This window comes from Megalopta genalis, chromosome 6 (assembly GCF_051020955.1).
Source record: "Megalopta genalis isolate 19385.01 chromosome 6, iyMegGena1_principal, whole genome shotgun sequence".
NCBI classification, from domain to species: domain Eukaryota; kingdom Metazoa; phylum Arthropoda; class Insecta; order Hymenoptera; family Halictidae; genus Megalopta; species Megalopta genalis.
The window spans coordinates 10811658-10829181 of NC_135018.1; the positions used below are offsets into that span (position 1 = coordinate 10811658).

The following is a 17524-nucleotide window of genomic DNA, read 5'->3' on the forward strand; positions in this document are numbered from 1 at the left end:
AAAATAATACCATGTATTCTGGAAAAGTCAGTTTAAAACGTTGACTTAAGCGAAAATATTTTGTTCTAAGTTCTCGGCTTTTTATATCGAGTACTTTTTGGAGATATTATATCGCAGTCTGTAAATTATTGACAAGAAACTTCTATAGGAGAAAGAAAGCTGTCACAATGCAACGGAAAACATAAGGAGGCCAATGTCGACTGTACAAAAAACCAGTGTATCCTTGGCAAGAAGTGTTTGATCGAACTTTCTTATCCGTTATTGTAGGACCAAGAAAGTTATTTTGTTGTTGATGAAGAAAATATACCAAATTAGGTGTCCTTAAATAAATGAAATATTAATGCAGAAATATAATTTCTATTGTTGTTTCCTCTAATCAGCGTATTAATAGTATTATAATATTATTCCAAGCCAACTTACATTTTACAACTTACTTATTTGTTTTATACAATTCTCACAAAAAAGCAAGAAAATTGTTTACTCTTAAATTACTATTTAATTTTCAATAAAGTATGCAAATAATGTTCCACGATAATGGCTTAACTTTTGCTCTTTTAATATTAAAATGTAATATATTTTAGGTTTTATTATGCACACAAAGTTAACCCACTTGAATTTTGATCTTTTCGTTTCTGCTCTATCTCGGCAAATTCTCTTCGCATTGAAGTTAAAGAAAAATACTTTCTCTCGAAGTTTTGTACTTGCAACAACTACAATAAATTCATAGTTGCACATTTGAAATATATGCTCATTAGACACACAAGAAAGTTGATGGTGCTGTATCGATATAATATTGTGTAACGCGTAAATCAATCGTTTATTAAATTAAATGTCGATTTCTTAGGTAACATGCGCGTACAAGTCTTGTGAAATCGGATCACGGTAATTACAAGGCTGGTCGTTTTGATCAAGCGTCGATAGCTGTCCTCGAAATGGTCCATTGGCTTGTTGGAGAAAAAAGATATAGAGCCCCAGTAAGAAGTCCAACTTGTTTCGTTAATGTTCCTGAAACGATGGATACATGTACCACGCTTATTAAATTTTTTGCTAGACTTCGAGTTCGATTTTGCCAGCTTTCCCATTACCTTAATTCTTATTTCACCTTTCTTTTTGCTTTTACGGTACAGCAGAGTATTCCTCGTATATTCCAAGCTACTCTATGCAGAATACAGTTATTATTCATATAACAGTTTTTAAAATACATAAGAAATTTTCATAAATGTCACATCAAAACAGTGCTTACGCTGATAAGTAAGATGCTTTTGTAAATCAACTCCTAATATCTAAACTAACTTTATACTAGACTTTCTTATTTTAATGGGCGCTGAACGGTTTAATATTCTCCGTAAAATATTCATCAAAACTTAATTAAGAATGCTGTATACATTCACATTTTTCAGATATACGATCACGAATTTTTTCATCCAATATTGCATGGATTACTCCTCTCCACAACAGCATATTAAGGTAATATTTCGTGCATCGATACTTATTAATTTATTACTTACTCAAGCTAGCAAACGATCATATTAAATATGTAAGCAAATAAGTATCTCAATACACGTGATATTTTAATAAATATTTTAGATGATCGTCTGATATTCTAGAAATGAAAGAAATCTGTTAACACTTATTTTCGTCTAGCTGCACAAGGTCGTGAATAAAACTATTTCGTTTTACATAACGCTTTTATTTTTTGTATTATATTAACATAACAATTTTTATGTTTGGTATATGCGATGATAAAACCTTACTTGCACGACCGTAACATAGGAAACAGTGCGCACAATCGTCTACAGCAGTTGTCGGGTAGACAACAAACACGTAGCTCTTATTAACATTAATCCTACCGTACCGATCAAAATGGCACAGAGATCTCACATTTCTTATTTTCTAATCATTTAGATTACTTATGGGCAAGTATTAAATAAATTGTTCTCCATGGACATACATCGAAACAAAATACTAAATAAACAAGTTTTGATTACATTTGCAAAGTAATATAAACTAGGCACTTTTAGCGCTCGGTAGAATTAGTGTTAATGTTCGCTCAAATCAAAAACCGGTGGGCGTGTAGACGTTAGCACTTTGACGGCCGCGCTTCTCACAGGAAATCCTTTAGCATACCGCCGCCAATCGCTGCAAACACTGTTCTTTATCTGATAAAGCTACTGGAATACATATACTTGACGTTTTGAAACTAGTAAAACTATCGTTAATTCCAATGTCGTGGTATGAGTATTTACAATGAAAATCGACGGGTGTACTCCGTGAACACGTGTGAAGGAGTGACACCGAGCCGACACAGAACGCTGGTAAGAGGTGCGAACGAAGATCACGCATACATGACACTGGCCGTCAAAGTAAAATAGTACGCAAAACCGCGACAAATGAGGTACATCGAAGGAACATGAGCGTGACACAGACGTTGCATCTGATACGAAACGGTTAACGCTTGGTTGACGCGGGTATATGTGTCGTTGTCGTGTTAATTTCAGGTACCGAAAATCGTCCGCGGAAGTCCGACATAACGTTAACGAGGATCTACCTAGATCCTATCAAACAAGGTACAACCGAGAGCTTCCGCCTCGTGTTCGCGATTCCATTCGCGCGGCAACGATGGACATTAACACGAATCACATCTGTTTGCAGTTCTAACTGGCTCTCTAATGATAAACAATCTAATTTAATTACAAAATATAAAATACAGTTTTGTAACACGTCATGTTGCAATTCCAAGAGAAAGTAAATTAAAAGAACGAAGGCTCTGTAACATCGACGGTCTACGACGTAGACTCTACGTTACAGTAAGCAGAATTATGCAGTGCTGTCCTTAGGGATCAAGAACATCTCGACGAGCTTGATCAAGTTCTCGATGCCCTCTAGATAGTTTACATCGAGCGTGTTCCGGTCCTCGGTCGGGAAGACATGGGTGAAATCGATCATGTTGATCCGGACCCAGTTCAGCTTCTCCTCTGAAGAGATGCTGAGCTCGCTGAGCAAGGCGTCGTAATCCTTCTTCACCTGGACGATATCGTCCTCGTAATTGTGCCCATAGGAGTGTGTCCGACAGAGCCTGTCCGCTCTGAAATCGGAACTGCAGGATACGCTTCTGTTCATGGGATTTTCTTTACCCGTAGACTCGCACTCGGTGCTCAAACTGATACTCCGTTTGATGTAGTGTACTCTCTCGGTCGTCTGGTTTCTATCTTTTCTATCTGTTTCAACGAAGCTCGTCCCGGGGTCGCGGCTGACCTCGGTCGCATCTTTGAACACATTCGTCACGGTCGCGTGATTGATCCCGGTGGAGAACGAATTGGCCGGTTTGTCGATGTTCAGGCTATTCGGGTGCAAGTAATTTCGCAATTTTTTCGCGTCATATGCCACCAACAGAGAACTAGAATAAAAGCGGAACAGCCGCTGGGTACGAAAGAATAGTAAGATCTTCCACAGGAAAGAGAGAAGCTGCACGATCAATTGACGGCAAGGCGGTCTTTCTGGACTTATGTTCAGGAACAATTTCAGCGCTACGCAGGAAAAAAACGGACTGTTCGATGTACTTAATCAAGACAAATTATGTGTTGTGTTCTGGAGGTTCATTTCCCATACATAGTACTGTTCAGAATTATTCGGGCTCAGCAGAGGTTTTCTGCTTTCCTCTGATTTGGGAAAGTAAATTCAAATATCGCTGCTGGCAGAAATCGTTACTTAGTGGAATTACTATGATTAATTTCGATGATTATCATTGCACTTTTACGACCAAAGACAGATATTTTTGCATTCTGATTAGCCATCGCTACGGACTAATAATACATTTATTATTTCTGTAATCTCTTATTATACTCCTTCGATTACGATGATCAAAATATTTTTGTATGCAATTTATATCGTATCAAAGTACGAATAGGCTGCAAATAATATTTTTCGACCAAGGTCATCTTCCTCTAGCCATCGAAGGTCATCGATGTTTTTCTCGTCAGTAAATAAACTTTCCCCTGTCTATAGCATCGATTTGTATTTGACGATATTAATAACATGACCTTAACGTGACCTCTGACTCCAAAATTCATTGATAGGTAATAAAACATCGGTGACCTCCGAAACCTTGAGAAGACTAGTTAGTATGAAAGCATGGTTTGTACCATCACAACTGAAATCAGAAGATCATTTTTCTGATTTAAATAAATGTCATAATATTGTTTATTGCTGCTTATGTCTTCCACATTCCTCTTAACTATCGATTTTGGTTTAATAAAGATATTGTTAAAAATATAGATGAAGTAAGTGCCTGAGACATCTAGTTTGCTATATTTTTATCTTTGTTAAATCAAGATCGATAATTTAGTGGACTCAGCTTACTATAATTATTAAACAAATAAAGGCATTTCTATTTGGTTTCAGTTTCTTGAGATTTATACTCGATGTATATTTTGCTCAGAGATTAGGGGTCTGTTAATAAGATAAAACATGAATTACCTGCCGTAAAAGATACCAGAAAAGTCCGATAATGTTACAAAACCGTAAGCGGCTGCTCGAAGATTAAATTAAAATGATTTCAAAATCAAGGAAATGAACTGTACTTCGTATGAGGAGCATAAGCAAAGAAATTACTGGAAGTATGCAATGAGATGGCCAACAAGAAACGTCAATAAAACTGGAAGGATAAGTGCCAAACGTTTTTTACAACGATGATTAATTAAGAATAAATATCGTTATCAAAGTATAATATAATCTACAAGCTTGCATTTAAAGCGGTTGTAATTTTAAAGTGTGTCCATTTGGATGTTTAAAACCATTTAAATAATTGTGAACAGTACTATGCATTTGTTCCTTAAATAAACGATGTATGGGCAAGACAATTATGCTTACGTAACTATCGAATTCTTAGACAAGCATTTTGTATTATGACTAGAGAAGTATAACTACCCGAAAAAATCCTCTATTTGGCCGAAAGTTTGGACCCTTTCATAAATCAGTCGAGACAAGGCTGCGCTTATTTAATTATTACAATTGCATTGATTTATGAATATTTAGTGGCTATATTGCAAAATGTCAGTTGCGAGTTAAAACGAAAGCCACGTAACATAATTGTACTAAAAATTAATGAAAGGTTCAAAAATGTTGGCCAATATATGGTGTTAGAGTAAAAAATTAAAACTAAAATTAAAACTAAAAATTAAAACTAAAAATTAAAAAATTAAAGAAACAAAAACCGATTGAAACGGTTTTTCTTTAAAAGCTATTAAACGCCAGCTTAATTAGTTTCAAAAGCTTTATTCAGCCTAAATTTTATTAGCTCACCGTGTATATAAATTTCCTATTGTAAAATTATGCACTTCATTTTTGTGACCTTTCATTAACGAATAAAACATTTAAATAAATTTCAGCAAAACTCTATTGACGTGTACGTTCAAATGCTAACTAAACGTTGCATGCAATCGTTACCTCCGAAATTTCGTGAGATAGTGCCAACGTCACTTTATATTCTTTTTTAGTAAAATGTATTATTTATATACTATCACGAAGAAATTAAAAGTTATAAAACCTAATTAATATTGTGTGTCACTGTATCAAAATGATATACCGCAATGTTCAGTCTACAGTAACTATGTAATTAAGTTTTGAATATTTTAAAAAATTTTAATAGAGGAAGATACCGGAATACATCCATAATCCAAAATATAATAAAAATAGCACGGATCTTAATTTCCTGTTATTTTAACCATTTCTGTCATTATGTGACTCACAATTTCTTAAATATCTCACTGTGAATTAAATTATCAAATATAATATTTTTTCCGAATTTTCCTGAATCACAAATATTTTAGAAAAATATAAAGTGACTTCAATATGGCCATGCCAAATTTAAGAGAAAATTTGTCTTCTGTACTATAAATGATATTTAAAACGTCGAGGTTCTTACATTTTTTAGTTTTTCTTAAATATAAAATGTAGAATACGCCCGTAGAGTTTCTGACATCCTTTTGGATTCGACTTCTACAGAAATATCACTAAAAATATGAGACAACTTTTGAAAATCGATTCTATACACAAAAATAATAAAAATAATAAGTTTGTGACAACTTTTAACATCTCAATTTTTAAAATATCCTTTCCCTTTCTTACTAACAAAATTTGCTGCTAATAAGCACGTACATAAAAGTAGAAATAAATATAAATACAAATAAAAAAAACAAGTGAATATTTACTTTAAAAAACCAGATACTAGTTAACACTCACTAAAAATTATTTTTACATATATTCCTAATAGTATACCAATAAAAAACAACTTATAATTGAAAATATAAGGGTTACTGCTAAATTGTATGGACTAAATTTTCCAAAAGTGTTCCATATTGTTAGTGACTGCTTAGCAACAACATCGTTATACTAAATATCACAATACTTTTCTCCTTAATTCTCATTTGATACGTCTACAAATGTAACCCTGTAATTAATTAAAATCGAGAACACTCATATAATACAACAACCCTAATAGACTGCAACTGCAGTTTATTTATTCATGAAAGGAAACTAATGCATTGTACTCTTTCTTAGCACGTGAATTTGAGTGATAACACTGTTGTATTATACGGGGGTCGACTATATTTCAAATAAAAACTTGTATATTCGTAGTCTAAATAATAAAACACTTGAACTGTATAATATACCTTCCACAACACCCTTGGCATCAAGGGTTTTGCCATAGTGTTTGCCAAACTTTTTTAGCTGACCAGAAGGGAGACAATAGACTTGAAATCCAGTTATGCAAAATCCATAAGTGCGCTTCGACTCGGCATACTTTAATTCTTCCGTGGCCCTTTTTTGCGGTGTGGCCAGAGGATCCCATGTTCGTCTACCTATCTTTATATCCATCACGCATGGTTCGGCCATACCATCGATAATATCTTTCAACGTAAGGAATGTTACTCCTTGAATATCATACAAAAACACGAAGTTAGAAGATGTTACAGAATCATTACCAAATATTACGTGAGCGTCTACAATTATAAAATTCATGCAGAAAGTAGTATGAGAAGACATGCTTTGATGAAATCAACGTAGAAATTTGCAACATCTGATGCCTTACGTTTGCCAAATATTTGCAACTCTGTCGTGCCGTAGTACTTTGGCACGTAATTCTTCAACTCCATCATTACAGGATCTTCGGATTCCTCTAAGCTCTCATAGAATGCGATCTCCCTTTTACCAAGTAATGGTTTAACGACAGGCTTAAGCACACGGCCATCCGGCCTACGTAGCATACCTACAACATTTTGAACGATAAACATTTTATAACATTCATAAAGATGAAACACATAGCGTACCCTCCAAAATCGGAGCAACCTTGACTTCCAACACCGAGACTGTATCGCAATGAAACTTTGCACACAGATATAGCATGGAAGATTAGTGAATTTTGATATTCATGGAGTGAAAGTAACGAAAATGGAGAGAAAATGACCATTTTGTGTGAAAATTAACGCAAGCAGAAGAATTGGTGTAATAATAATAAATGGTGCAAACAAAATTTTTTTAATGATCTATAAACATTTATCAAACTAATATATCTTGCCGCAAATTTTCCGTTACGATCTATGTACGTACTGATTTCATAGACACACATTATTTCAACCTTATCAAGTCGTTTAGAAATAATAAAATAAATATTTAAACGCAGTCGTCAAACACCATGCGGTTGTAGGGTTTTACGTTGCAACATTTTAAGAGATGATTGGAAACTTTTTTCAACAACAATGCAAATTCGGGTTACGGACAAGTCGTTGAACTGTTATTTTGCGGTTTCTGCTTTCTTATGCGTTACACGTTACATGGATCTACGTGCGCTAACAAGAATTATTTAGAATAGCAAATAAAAACAGGCGTTTAGTCATTCTTCGTAACTAATGAATAAATTCCAGCGCTGACGCGTTGGCTAGCAGGATATCTAGTGTGTTAGCTGTCTCACTCTATCCAAATTAATAATGAAACGTCAACAGTTGGACAGTTTTTCCTCCTCATCAGTCTTTTCTCGCGTTCAACAGTGAAGCGGAAAAATGAAATCGATTCATCACGTCGCATGAATGGATAGCACGCATAGCATAGCGGAAAGACGATTGAAAAATTCTAATCGAACAACAGATGAAACTTTATTCATCATTCGTTATTCGGAAAAGAATTGATTTGAATAGTATCAAATATTAATGTTTAATAATCTGCCGGATATCGATATAGTTACTATTCCTATAAAATGGACATTAAAGTTTTAGATCTTCTCCTACATCGTATAAACTATATTAGGTGGCAGCTTTAAAAATTCACTATTTCGTTTATCAATGCTAACAGTATTGAACATGTCCTTGTTATAAACTCTAGCAGGAGAATATCGCATTTCTTGGCATTAAAAATTTATGCCTTGTTTCGCAGATAATATTGTATCAGCGCGCACACACACACGCGCGCACACACACACACACACACACACACATGGTGGTTTTAAAAATTTTAAGACGAAAATTCAGACCTCGAATGTAACCAAATTTATTAGTAACGTATTTATTAGTGCATACTAATATAAAATTAAATTAATATCATAAGTGATATCGTCATAGACACTGCGAATAGTTTAACGTTTATATTAACTTTTAATATGTGAAGGAAGGAATCGGGAACAAAGTGCGATATTAGAATAACAATATTAAGTGAAAGTTAAAGAAAGTTGGAGATCATTTGTAAAGAGTTTAATTATACGGGGTGTTGCTGACCTGTATGAAAAAATGTTGCCGATTGTGCCACGATTTTCCGAACACCCCGTATAGGTACAATAAAGATCAAAAGCCGAAGGTCAAGATAATGCAAAATTAGCTAAACCCAGATGCAACGAAGTCCAAAATGTGAGTACAATTTAACTTTACAAAGAAGGTCAATGTAAGATATAAATATTCAGTGGGCAGTACTATTCAAGAATAATTAAAGAAGAAAGGTGTAAAAGACAGCCAGATCCTATTAAAACTAGATTTTCGCGCAAAATCATATTTGAATAAGACAATGTGCCCAGAATTTCAAACTGACAATGTTTTTAAAATTGTTTTTGTGCATTCAATTTAGTCACGTGTAAGTGTTTACTAATAAATAATCTCTGAACCATACATTACATTATATTAAATTATACGGCATACAAATTTTTTGTAATAGTAATTAAATTATTTCTTATTCATTTTTTTTTTTTTATTTTAATTGGAATTCGAAAGCAGCGAATAAATGAAATCGATTAAAGAGGAATAAAATCACAACACACATAACTAAATATTTATTGTAACGCACGACAAATTGAGGTATTATTAAAAATTAAAAAATACAATTACTTAATCGCTTTAAGGACTAGATCCAACAATGCTTAAACATTGACTACACATTGACCACATATATTATTTCTTTATATTTTTTAAAATACCGCACTCGTTATACTTTATCTTGTAGACTGGATATATGATTCATTCACTAGTTTTTTATCGGATAACAATGTTGTTTTAGAAGAAACAAGGAACTAGTTAAATTTGTACAAATTGATGTTTGCTGCACTGCTTACTCATTACGAATCCTAATATGTACATCTTTTAAACTTATCGTTACATAGAGTGTTTAATGACCAAGTTATATATATATAATCAATTTAAATGTCACAAACCTCGACTGATTTTAAGGTGTTGTTTGAAGTATATTTTTTGAATTATAAATGCTACGAGCCTGTTAACAAATTCTAGCAAATTCTTGGACAAGCTATTCAGAAGTATGTACTCCAAGCGTTAAAAAAAGATAAACTCTCGAGACAAGAAATAAAATTCTCGCAAAAAATATGTTTTCGGAGATCCTAATAAGAGAAAAACTAGATGTACAGATATCGTAGAAAAAGACGTAAGAGATATAATATCAAATTTCCGAATCGATTAGATAAATATTTTCTTCGTAATCTTAGGACAAACATCATAAAATTGACGTCAAAAAGAAACGCATTCAAAATCTTGATACTAGACATTTACCAAGTTCTAGACTAAACTGATAGAAATGCATCAACACTATACAGAATGTGCACAAAATTTTGAAAAATCAGAAAATTTGAAAATTTGTGAGATGTTGTCAAACAAAACGGTTGGAATGTTGTGGTATCTTATTAATTTTTAAAAGCAATATTTGCTTTTAGAATTTAGAATTTATTTACATATACGGGTTCTCTAGCCTTTAGTGTAACAAAAAATATTAAAAATTATAAAAATTGTTTTAAAAATTATAAAAATTATTATTAATAAAATCATTACGAAAATTATTATTTTAGCCAATAGGTATTGTCATTGACCGCGTTTTAACGTTAAACAGAAAAATAATTCAGTAAAACATGTATTTAATGTAATTATGTAACAAAGACATAAATACTTCACGTTAATAGCAACGCTTGACCTTGCATTCAATATACAGAAATTGACTGACGATGATCCATTCTTATTGACTATTCGTCATCAATTCCCATCTAACACGTGGACTATTCATATGTATAAGCGTTTGAGCGTCAGAAAATAATTCTGTAATGCAGTCTCATTCAATCAGAATATTCCAACTAAACCACGCACGTCATCGGACTAATTTTAGGTGAAGTACATTTAAAGTAAATTTTAATACAACCAAACTGGCTTGTTACAAACAAGTTGTTGTTACCAACAATACGCGTTACTAGAAGTATAGCTTCAGATTATCTGAATAACGGTTTATTTAATCTCCTTGTGTCGTCGAGCGAACATCGTAGTATGTATCTAGAGAAAAATACATAAAAACTGTTTCGCGTCTTTTTTTTTTGTTTAGACATAGATACATTGCGGGGCATAGCCTTTCAAGTGCCGGATCACAGTCGGAGTCATTTGATAAATCGCTTAACGAGCAATAGCTAGAACATACTGGTTGCGTTCAATAGGTACTGTACATTTGCGAAGTATAAATAGTTCAAACTCGTTCAATTTTCTTATTCGAGGATCGCCATATCTTACGTCATTAAATCAGTCACCAACCAAGACGATTGCGAGAAAACCTATACTTCATTTGTAAATTAAACATGCATGACTCCTTTTATTGGAGTCTGTTAAAACGAGTTTCTTTTACGCAATCAGAAGCAATATTTCTTACTATTATATTCTTACTACAAATACTACTACGTTCGTAGATTGTGCCAAGTTCTGAGCGAAATCTAACTGAAAATCTGTTACTAAATTAATTTTCTTATTCCCATTAGTCATGGAATGTATAATCAAGATAGCAGGATGTATTTTATATATGTGAGGATTTGAATGGGACCTACCATTATAGACAAAAAATATTTATTATGAAAAATAATCAGGAAAGAGTTATATGTATAGTGGGTGGCACATGTCGCTCACGTGTCCGACACAAGATTAATCGAATGAGACTGATAGTTAATAAGAGGGAAAAATTTGATGCTTATCGTTGAGCAAATACAAACAAAAGCTGTAACTTAAAAATGAAGTGGCAGACCTTTCTGTACTATTGATTAATCTAAAATAATTATTGAATTACAAGAGTTTTCTTATTTACAATTTTCTTCACCATGTATCATTCGAAACAATTTTCGTTAATTTCTGATATTCAAATTGTTGCAGATTAAATTATATATTTAAAATTAGTAAACACTAAATTGTACATTTACAATTATTAGAGACTAAATTGGACATTTAAAATAATAATAATAAAAATTTAATTGGATTAACTATACGTAAATTTTAATGTAACACATTGACTGGCGTTCTCTATCAAAATGGTTTAATACTTTTCTGTATCGTACTTCTCTTCTTAGAGGAAGTTGTATATAAGCTGCATACAAGCTAACAGTCAAGTTATCTTCGGAACTTGATACTAACAACTGGTGATGAAATTGAAGTTACACCATCGTTAAACTGAAACTCGTGACGAACTTCCGGTTATAACGGAAGGCATCGGAAGTAAATAACGAAAGAAGTGGTACACACTTTTTACTAGTATTTTTCTAATCGAATCAGTAAATATAGCCAAGTTAATGATACAAATTTCAACTTCTCTTCCTCGAACGTGTTTTGCCAACAGACTTACCAAGAAATTATAACTTAAAACAATTCGATTGATGTTACTTTATCATAACTAATCAGTCTTCATAAATCTAATTTTCTGAAGAGTCTTTACTACATCTTATTAAACTATATCTACATGCGATTAATTCCGTATTAATTTTATAACGGCTAATATCTCAAACAAACGTAAACAATGACAAGGAATAATGTTAGTGATTATCATTACTTAGTGATTACAGCAGAAAATGACAGTAAAGTACATAAGTTAATAAGTTAAGTTAAGTTATATATCCTTATTTTTCAGTTCATATAAATTCTAATGAGATTATATTTATGTAAATATATCACAACGGAAATTTATTTTTAAAAATGACCTAAGAATCGCTCCAGCCATATATGACCGGCGCAGCCACCAACGAGCTAATCTTCCTTCGGACCCGATATAGAAATACAGGGTAGCCTATAATCGCTTTCCTGTTTAAAAGCTGTGTGACTTTTTTCATATTGAAGATTTTCAAATTCTTGTTTCAGAGGTTCACAGAAGCAAGTATGAATGCATGATTTATTTATGCTGTATGAACTTCAGGAAAACAAATGAACTTAATATCGGTGAATATGAGTCACCCATAATGCTAGTGTTAATTAAAACGGTTGCTTACCGATCGTACGTCGTTTGTCATTGGACGGATGTCCGGCTACCTGAGTCTCCAATAAACTGATCGTATCGTGGAATCCACAATCGGACGATGTTTCCGCAAATTCCGTGTTCGGAACCTTGTCGAGGTGACATAATGTTTTATCGGACTGCGAGTCTAAAGTCGTCATCGTTATTGCACCGTGCGGCACGCAGTAATTAACTTCTGCAATTAAAGAGTTGCACCGTTCGCAAAGATCTTATCTTCGTTACGAACTCCCACTTCCAACGGTTACACATAGAAGCTTACTCTAATTGTCTTCGGCTGTTTTATTTCCGCCTATAAATACAAATACCAATGGATATAGAAAACTCAGGACATTACAGACATATTGCGAATATTAGGAATTACGGTAATGTTGCATTAGCACAATGGCTGTATACATATGTATAATGTGGGATATCGTGTATGTGTATACATATATCTCCAAAAGAACTTCCTTCTTTCAGGTACTATAGTGCATGTGATCTTTTCGACACGTTAGCGTTGGTAAAACAGAGTGGAACGTAAAAGAAAGTTGAAAAAATGTTCATGCAACAATTACAGCCTAATATTCACCGAGTTACATTCAAGGAAATTATAGAAACTCATCAAAATAAAATGTCTTGTATTTCATTTTTACAAAAAATAATTAAGCATTGATTTCTCTCAATATCAATGTATGGATTTACTTTAAAACAAAAAAGGTTTTGCTAAAAGCAAATATACTAGTAGCTATAAAATCATAAATATTTTTAATTAACTCTCGTTGTTACCTCCAGTAGAAAATATGCGAATGTAGTGTTCACAAGAGAATTTTCTATTTCTAACTATTTCGATAAATCTATTCGTAAACACAGTGTTACCTTCAACTGTTCCTTTTCGCTCATACATCCGCATTCTTTAACTTAGTATTAATTGTATCACAGGTTAATTCACATGGCACTGAATAACATAATGATGCTGTCTGTCCGTGCGCTTTTAGATAATTGAAATGTAAACTAAATTCCAATAGATATTTCGCGCGGATATTTTCAAATGTCGCGTTACAATATTGGTTGATATCGGTAGAGGGCACAATGTGTTTGTGAAAATTGAATGTTCCAAATTCGCGCTTTTATCAACAAATTATATTGTTCGTCGGTCCTTTGAAAATGTAATATTAGCAGAAACGATTACTAATAGAGTGAAATTAGATAGTTTTCTACCTGATTGAACACAGCTACGAGATATCAATTAATAATGCGTTCACTAAGTAGCATGAGGAAAGTTCGTTACATTTTAGGAATCGACTTTTTCAACTATCGAAATAATCATAAAATACAACTCATACGAGGCATACGTACATTTATTGGATATAACAGGAGAATAATTTATTAGCCACTCTTCTTTTACAAATGTTACATCTATGACATTTTACATGCCTATCTATTATTGTAACCTATATGATAACCAGTCCCTTCAAAACAACACAATACAATGTGCTCAAGATCGCAACACTTTCACGTATATAATTCCGTTCGAAGCCGTCCGTGTATTAGGCGGAACTAAGATTGTGTTCACGACTTTAAACTTCACATAATTCTGAATGATCACACGTCCTTCCACTAGACGTCTTCCTACTTTTCTATACCTGTCTCTTTCGTCACACATCAAAGATTCTTCTAGAATCCACCAGAGGGCGAATGTTGTTTTTATTAAATGAATAATCGTTCCCGCCACATCCAATATATGCAACCAACTTGAAGGTACACACACGTGCTTAGAGATCAGTGGCTGCGAATCTTATTTAGTTTTGACAGGTGGTCCATTTCCAATTTTTTCGTTCTTGATTGGCTATGCCATAACCTATTTGTTCAATTTCGATATGTTATTTTGTTAGTATTGGAACAACGGTAGTTGTTGTATTCGATTCTTCTATTATCCATTCAATATTGTGAACATGAAGCAAGAAAGAAAATAGCAAGAAATAATATTAATTAACATTTTTGTTCCAGAAACGATTTAAGTTCATAATTGCAGGTATGTTCTCACACATCTAATAATATAAAATACATTGTTATTACTTTGTGTTTATAACTTCATTTGCTTTTTCACTACATACCAACTAGGAAAAAAATACTAATTGTTAGTAGGAAAATAGTTAACTTTATTTCACATACAGATCTTATTATAGGTAGAACTATTATATTTACAATAACTGTCTGATGATATATGTATAATAATATTATTTTTTTAACTTGCAAAAATTTTAATTTTTAGTACAAAAACTTAATAATATTTTGACTACTATATCTTTAATGCTGAATTACTTACAAATTTTTTTCGCTAATCGGTTTGTACAAAGAATATATTTTCTCATTATGCTGTCCACTTTAAACACCTTGTATCGAGATGAGTACCTAAACATTTCATGCTACAATATCTAGCACCACAAGGAATACAAGTATAATTACTAGGAAATCCACAAACTGCACAAAAGTGGCGTTCAGGAAAGCGTGATGGTGGTGCTTGAGCAGAGACATAATTTGGAGAATTTGGATTAATATTAAGATCTTCTTCTACTAATTGAGCAAAGGTTTTTCTAAACCTTTGCTTATAATATTCAGCTGACCTAGTTTTTTTCTTCCTACCGCCTCTGGTGTCTAGTGTTTCTTGAAATTTTGGTACCTTTTTGCTCATTACTGAAACAATTTAAATAATTTATATTTAAACTATAATGTTTACACAAATTGAATTTTCTGAAGTATGTTATGTATATACCCAAATCTGCATGTGGGTCATCATGAAAATTGTCTTGTTCCAAAGCTTCCAATGCTTTTTTCTGTCTGCGTTTACGAGCAGCTTCATCAAGTACTCGCTTTTGATATGCATCTTTTATTCTACCAGACTCCCGTGCTGCCATAATGTGTTATTTGATATATATCTCTAAATTAGAATCAAAGTGAAGGTGAAATATTTCTTATGTAATATTTATATTCCTTTTTCTGCTAAAGGAAATGATATTTGATCCATAAGATCATCAACTTTTGCTTGTAATGTATCTAAGATATCAGCAGAAATAAATAAGTGTTTTTCATCCAAATCTTGAATTATAAATTTTCGTCCTAAGGCAAAAGTTTCATCCAGATGTAAAAGGAATTCCTTCATAGCTGCATCACTGAAAATATAATAAATAATTGTTAATGTAATAGTTTTATTTTGTCATTTACACAGGTAAAATGTCGAAGCGAAAAGGAGTTTCTCTTGATGAGAAACGTGCAAGAATGCTTCAAATATTTTATGAAAAAAGGGAATTTTTTACATTAAAAGAATTAGAAAAAATAGCACCAAAAGAAAAAGGCATTGTAACACAATCTGTGAAAGATATAGTTGAAGCATTAGTCGATGATGGATTAGTAAGATCAGAGAAAATTGGTACTTCTGTATATTTCTGGACATTTCCAGGGTAAGTTTTCCATTTATTGATACTATTATAAAATTGACTATTTATGAGATAATAAAAACATATCTTGTGTAGTGGAAACATAACTGCTATAGAGCAAAGAATATCGGAAGCTTCTAAAAAAATAGTAGAGGCAGAATTTAAACTTCAAAGACTGAAAGAACTTTGTATTAAAGAACAGGTAATAAGAATAACACAGCACACACACACCATTGTTTATATGTTTGAAGTTTGAAACAAAATTGAATTTTTTTAAACAAACCATCGTTGTACTTTTTCTTATATTTTATATAATATTTCACATGGCACATGTAGATAGGAAAGGAAAATACAGAAGAACGACAAGTTCTCTTACATGAAATAGAAGAGCTAAAGGCAAACGAGGATCAATTGAAAACTCAAATTGCTAAATTTAGTGATGCCGATCCAGAAGTTACAGCTAAACTTAAGGAAAAAGCAGAGGTATCAAATTATTAAACGTTATGTTTATTTGATTGAAATTTACAAATATTTTGTTTTGTAGGCTTATAAAGAAGCTGCTAACGTATGGACAGACAATATTTTCGGTATTCAAAGTTGGTGTAAAAATAAGTTTGATATTTCTGAAAAAAAACTTAATAAACAATTTAATATTCCGGATGATTTAGATTATAAAGAATGAAAAAAGTAACATAATTTTTATTTAATACACGTACCATTCGACCAAAATTCCTTTTGTAACATTTACCATGACTTTTTCTTAGAAAAGAAAAAGAAAGATAAAATTTCGTTACACATTAGATTCGATGCTGTCTTAATGCACGCATTGCATAGCCATAGAATTTACTTATGTCATACAACTAGATAAGAAAACCAATAAAGATTAGTTAGAGTATTACATACTCTATGGTTGGAGTTTAGTACGTATTACTTATTGATAATGGCGCTAGCAACTACTCTGTTGTATCTATGGTAAAAAGTGCTCTCTACCTTATACTTCATCTATGGTTAAATGAAGAAATGTACATATTTTTTATACAAACTTTCATAAACATGTTAATATATGAAGCAAAATATAATTAAAAATAAATTATAAGTAGAAACGATAATTTATTTGTTACAATAAATCATGATTTTATATTATTTTATTTATTAAATAGAATAATTTATTTTCATAAACATGTCATTATCATGTATATTATAAATGACATGAAGAGATCTGGTTTTCAATTAATGTAGATTATTTGAAAATCGTTTTACCAATCAGAAGGAATTCTCTATTGCACTTGAACGTCATCTGGCGTTGCATTTTCTACTGT

At 32.3% G+C, this 17524-nt stretch overlaps 4 protein-coding genes across 9 annotated transcripts; 1 reads left to right on the forward strand and 3 right to left on the reverse strand.

Annotated features, from left to right (window-relative positions):
• Positions 1 to 1669: 1669 nt before the first annotated feature.
• Positions 1670 to 14267, reverse strand: Ipk2 (Inositol phosphate kinase 2). Of its 6 annotated transcripts, none has more exons than XM_033482411.2 (6): positions 14128 to 14267; positions 13052 to 13081; positions 12767 to 12967; positions 7091 to 7267; positions 6672 to 6932; positions 1670 to 3527 (listed from the first exon to the last, which is right to left on the reverse strand). In XM_033482411.2, exons 3-6 carry the CDS (start codon positions 12930 to 12932, stop codon positions 2818 to 2820), a joined length of 1314 nt encoding a protein of 437 aa, XP_033338302.1. In that variant the 5' UTR covers positions 12933 to 12967; positions 13052 to 13081; positions 14128 to 14267; the 3' UTR covers positions 1670 to 2817. The 6 variants fall into 6 exon arrangements, with proteins under 6 accessions (XP_033338302.1, XP_076378938.1, XP_033338300.1 ...); XM_076522823.1 differs by lacking the exon at positions 14128 to 14267 and adding an exon at positions 13648 to 13780; XM_033482409.2 differs by having other exon boundaries at positions 12767 to 13081.
• Positions 14268 to 14558: 291 nt separating this feature from the next.
• On the forward strand, positions 14559 to 16901 carry LOC117227290 (meiotic nuclear division protein 1 homolog). The gene is made up of 6 exons (XM_033482415.2): positions 14559 to 14658; positions 14779 to 14803; positions 15998 to 16229; positions 16302 to 16407; positions 16542 to 16688; positions 16750 to 16901. Exons 3-6 carry the CDS (start codon positions 16003 to 16005, stop codon positions 16885 to 16887), a joined length of 618 nt encoding a protein of 205 aa, XP_033338306.1. The 5' UTR covers positions 14559 to 14658; positions 14779 to 14803; positions 15998 to 16002; the 3' UTR covers positions 16888 to 16901.
• On the reverse strand, positions 14907 to 15686 carry LOC117227291 (zinc finger HIT domain-containing protein 1). The gene is made up of 2 exons (XM_033482416.2): positions 15545 to 15686; positions 14907 to 15465 (listed from the first exon to the last, which is right to left on the reverse strand). Exons 1-2 carry the CDS (start codon positions 15684 to 15686, stop codon positions 15143 to 15145), a joined length of 465 nt encoding a protein of 154 aa, XP_033338307.1. The 3' UTR covers positions 14907 to 15142.
• On the reverse strand, positions 15755 to 17080 carry Tfb5 (transcription factor B5). Its single transcript, XM_033482417.2, has 2 exons — positions 16922 to 17080; positions 15755 to 15941 (listed from the first exon to the last, which is right to left on the reverse strand). Exons 1-2 carry the CDS (start codon positions 16954 to 16956, stop codon positions 15755 to 15757), a joined length of 222 nt encoding a protein of 73 aa, XP_033338308.1. The 5' UTR covers positions 16957 to 17080.
• Positions 17081 to 17524: the final 444 nt, after the last annotated feature.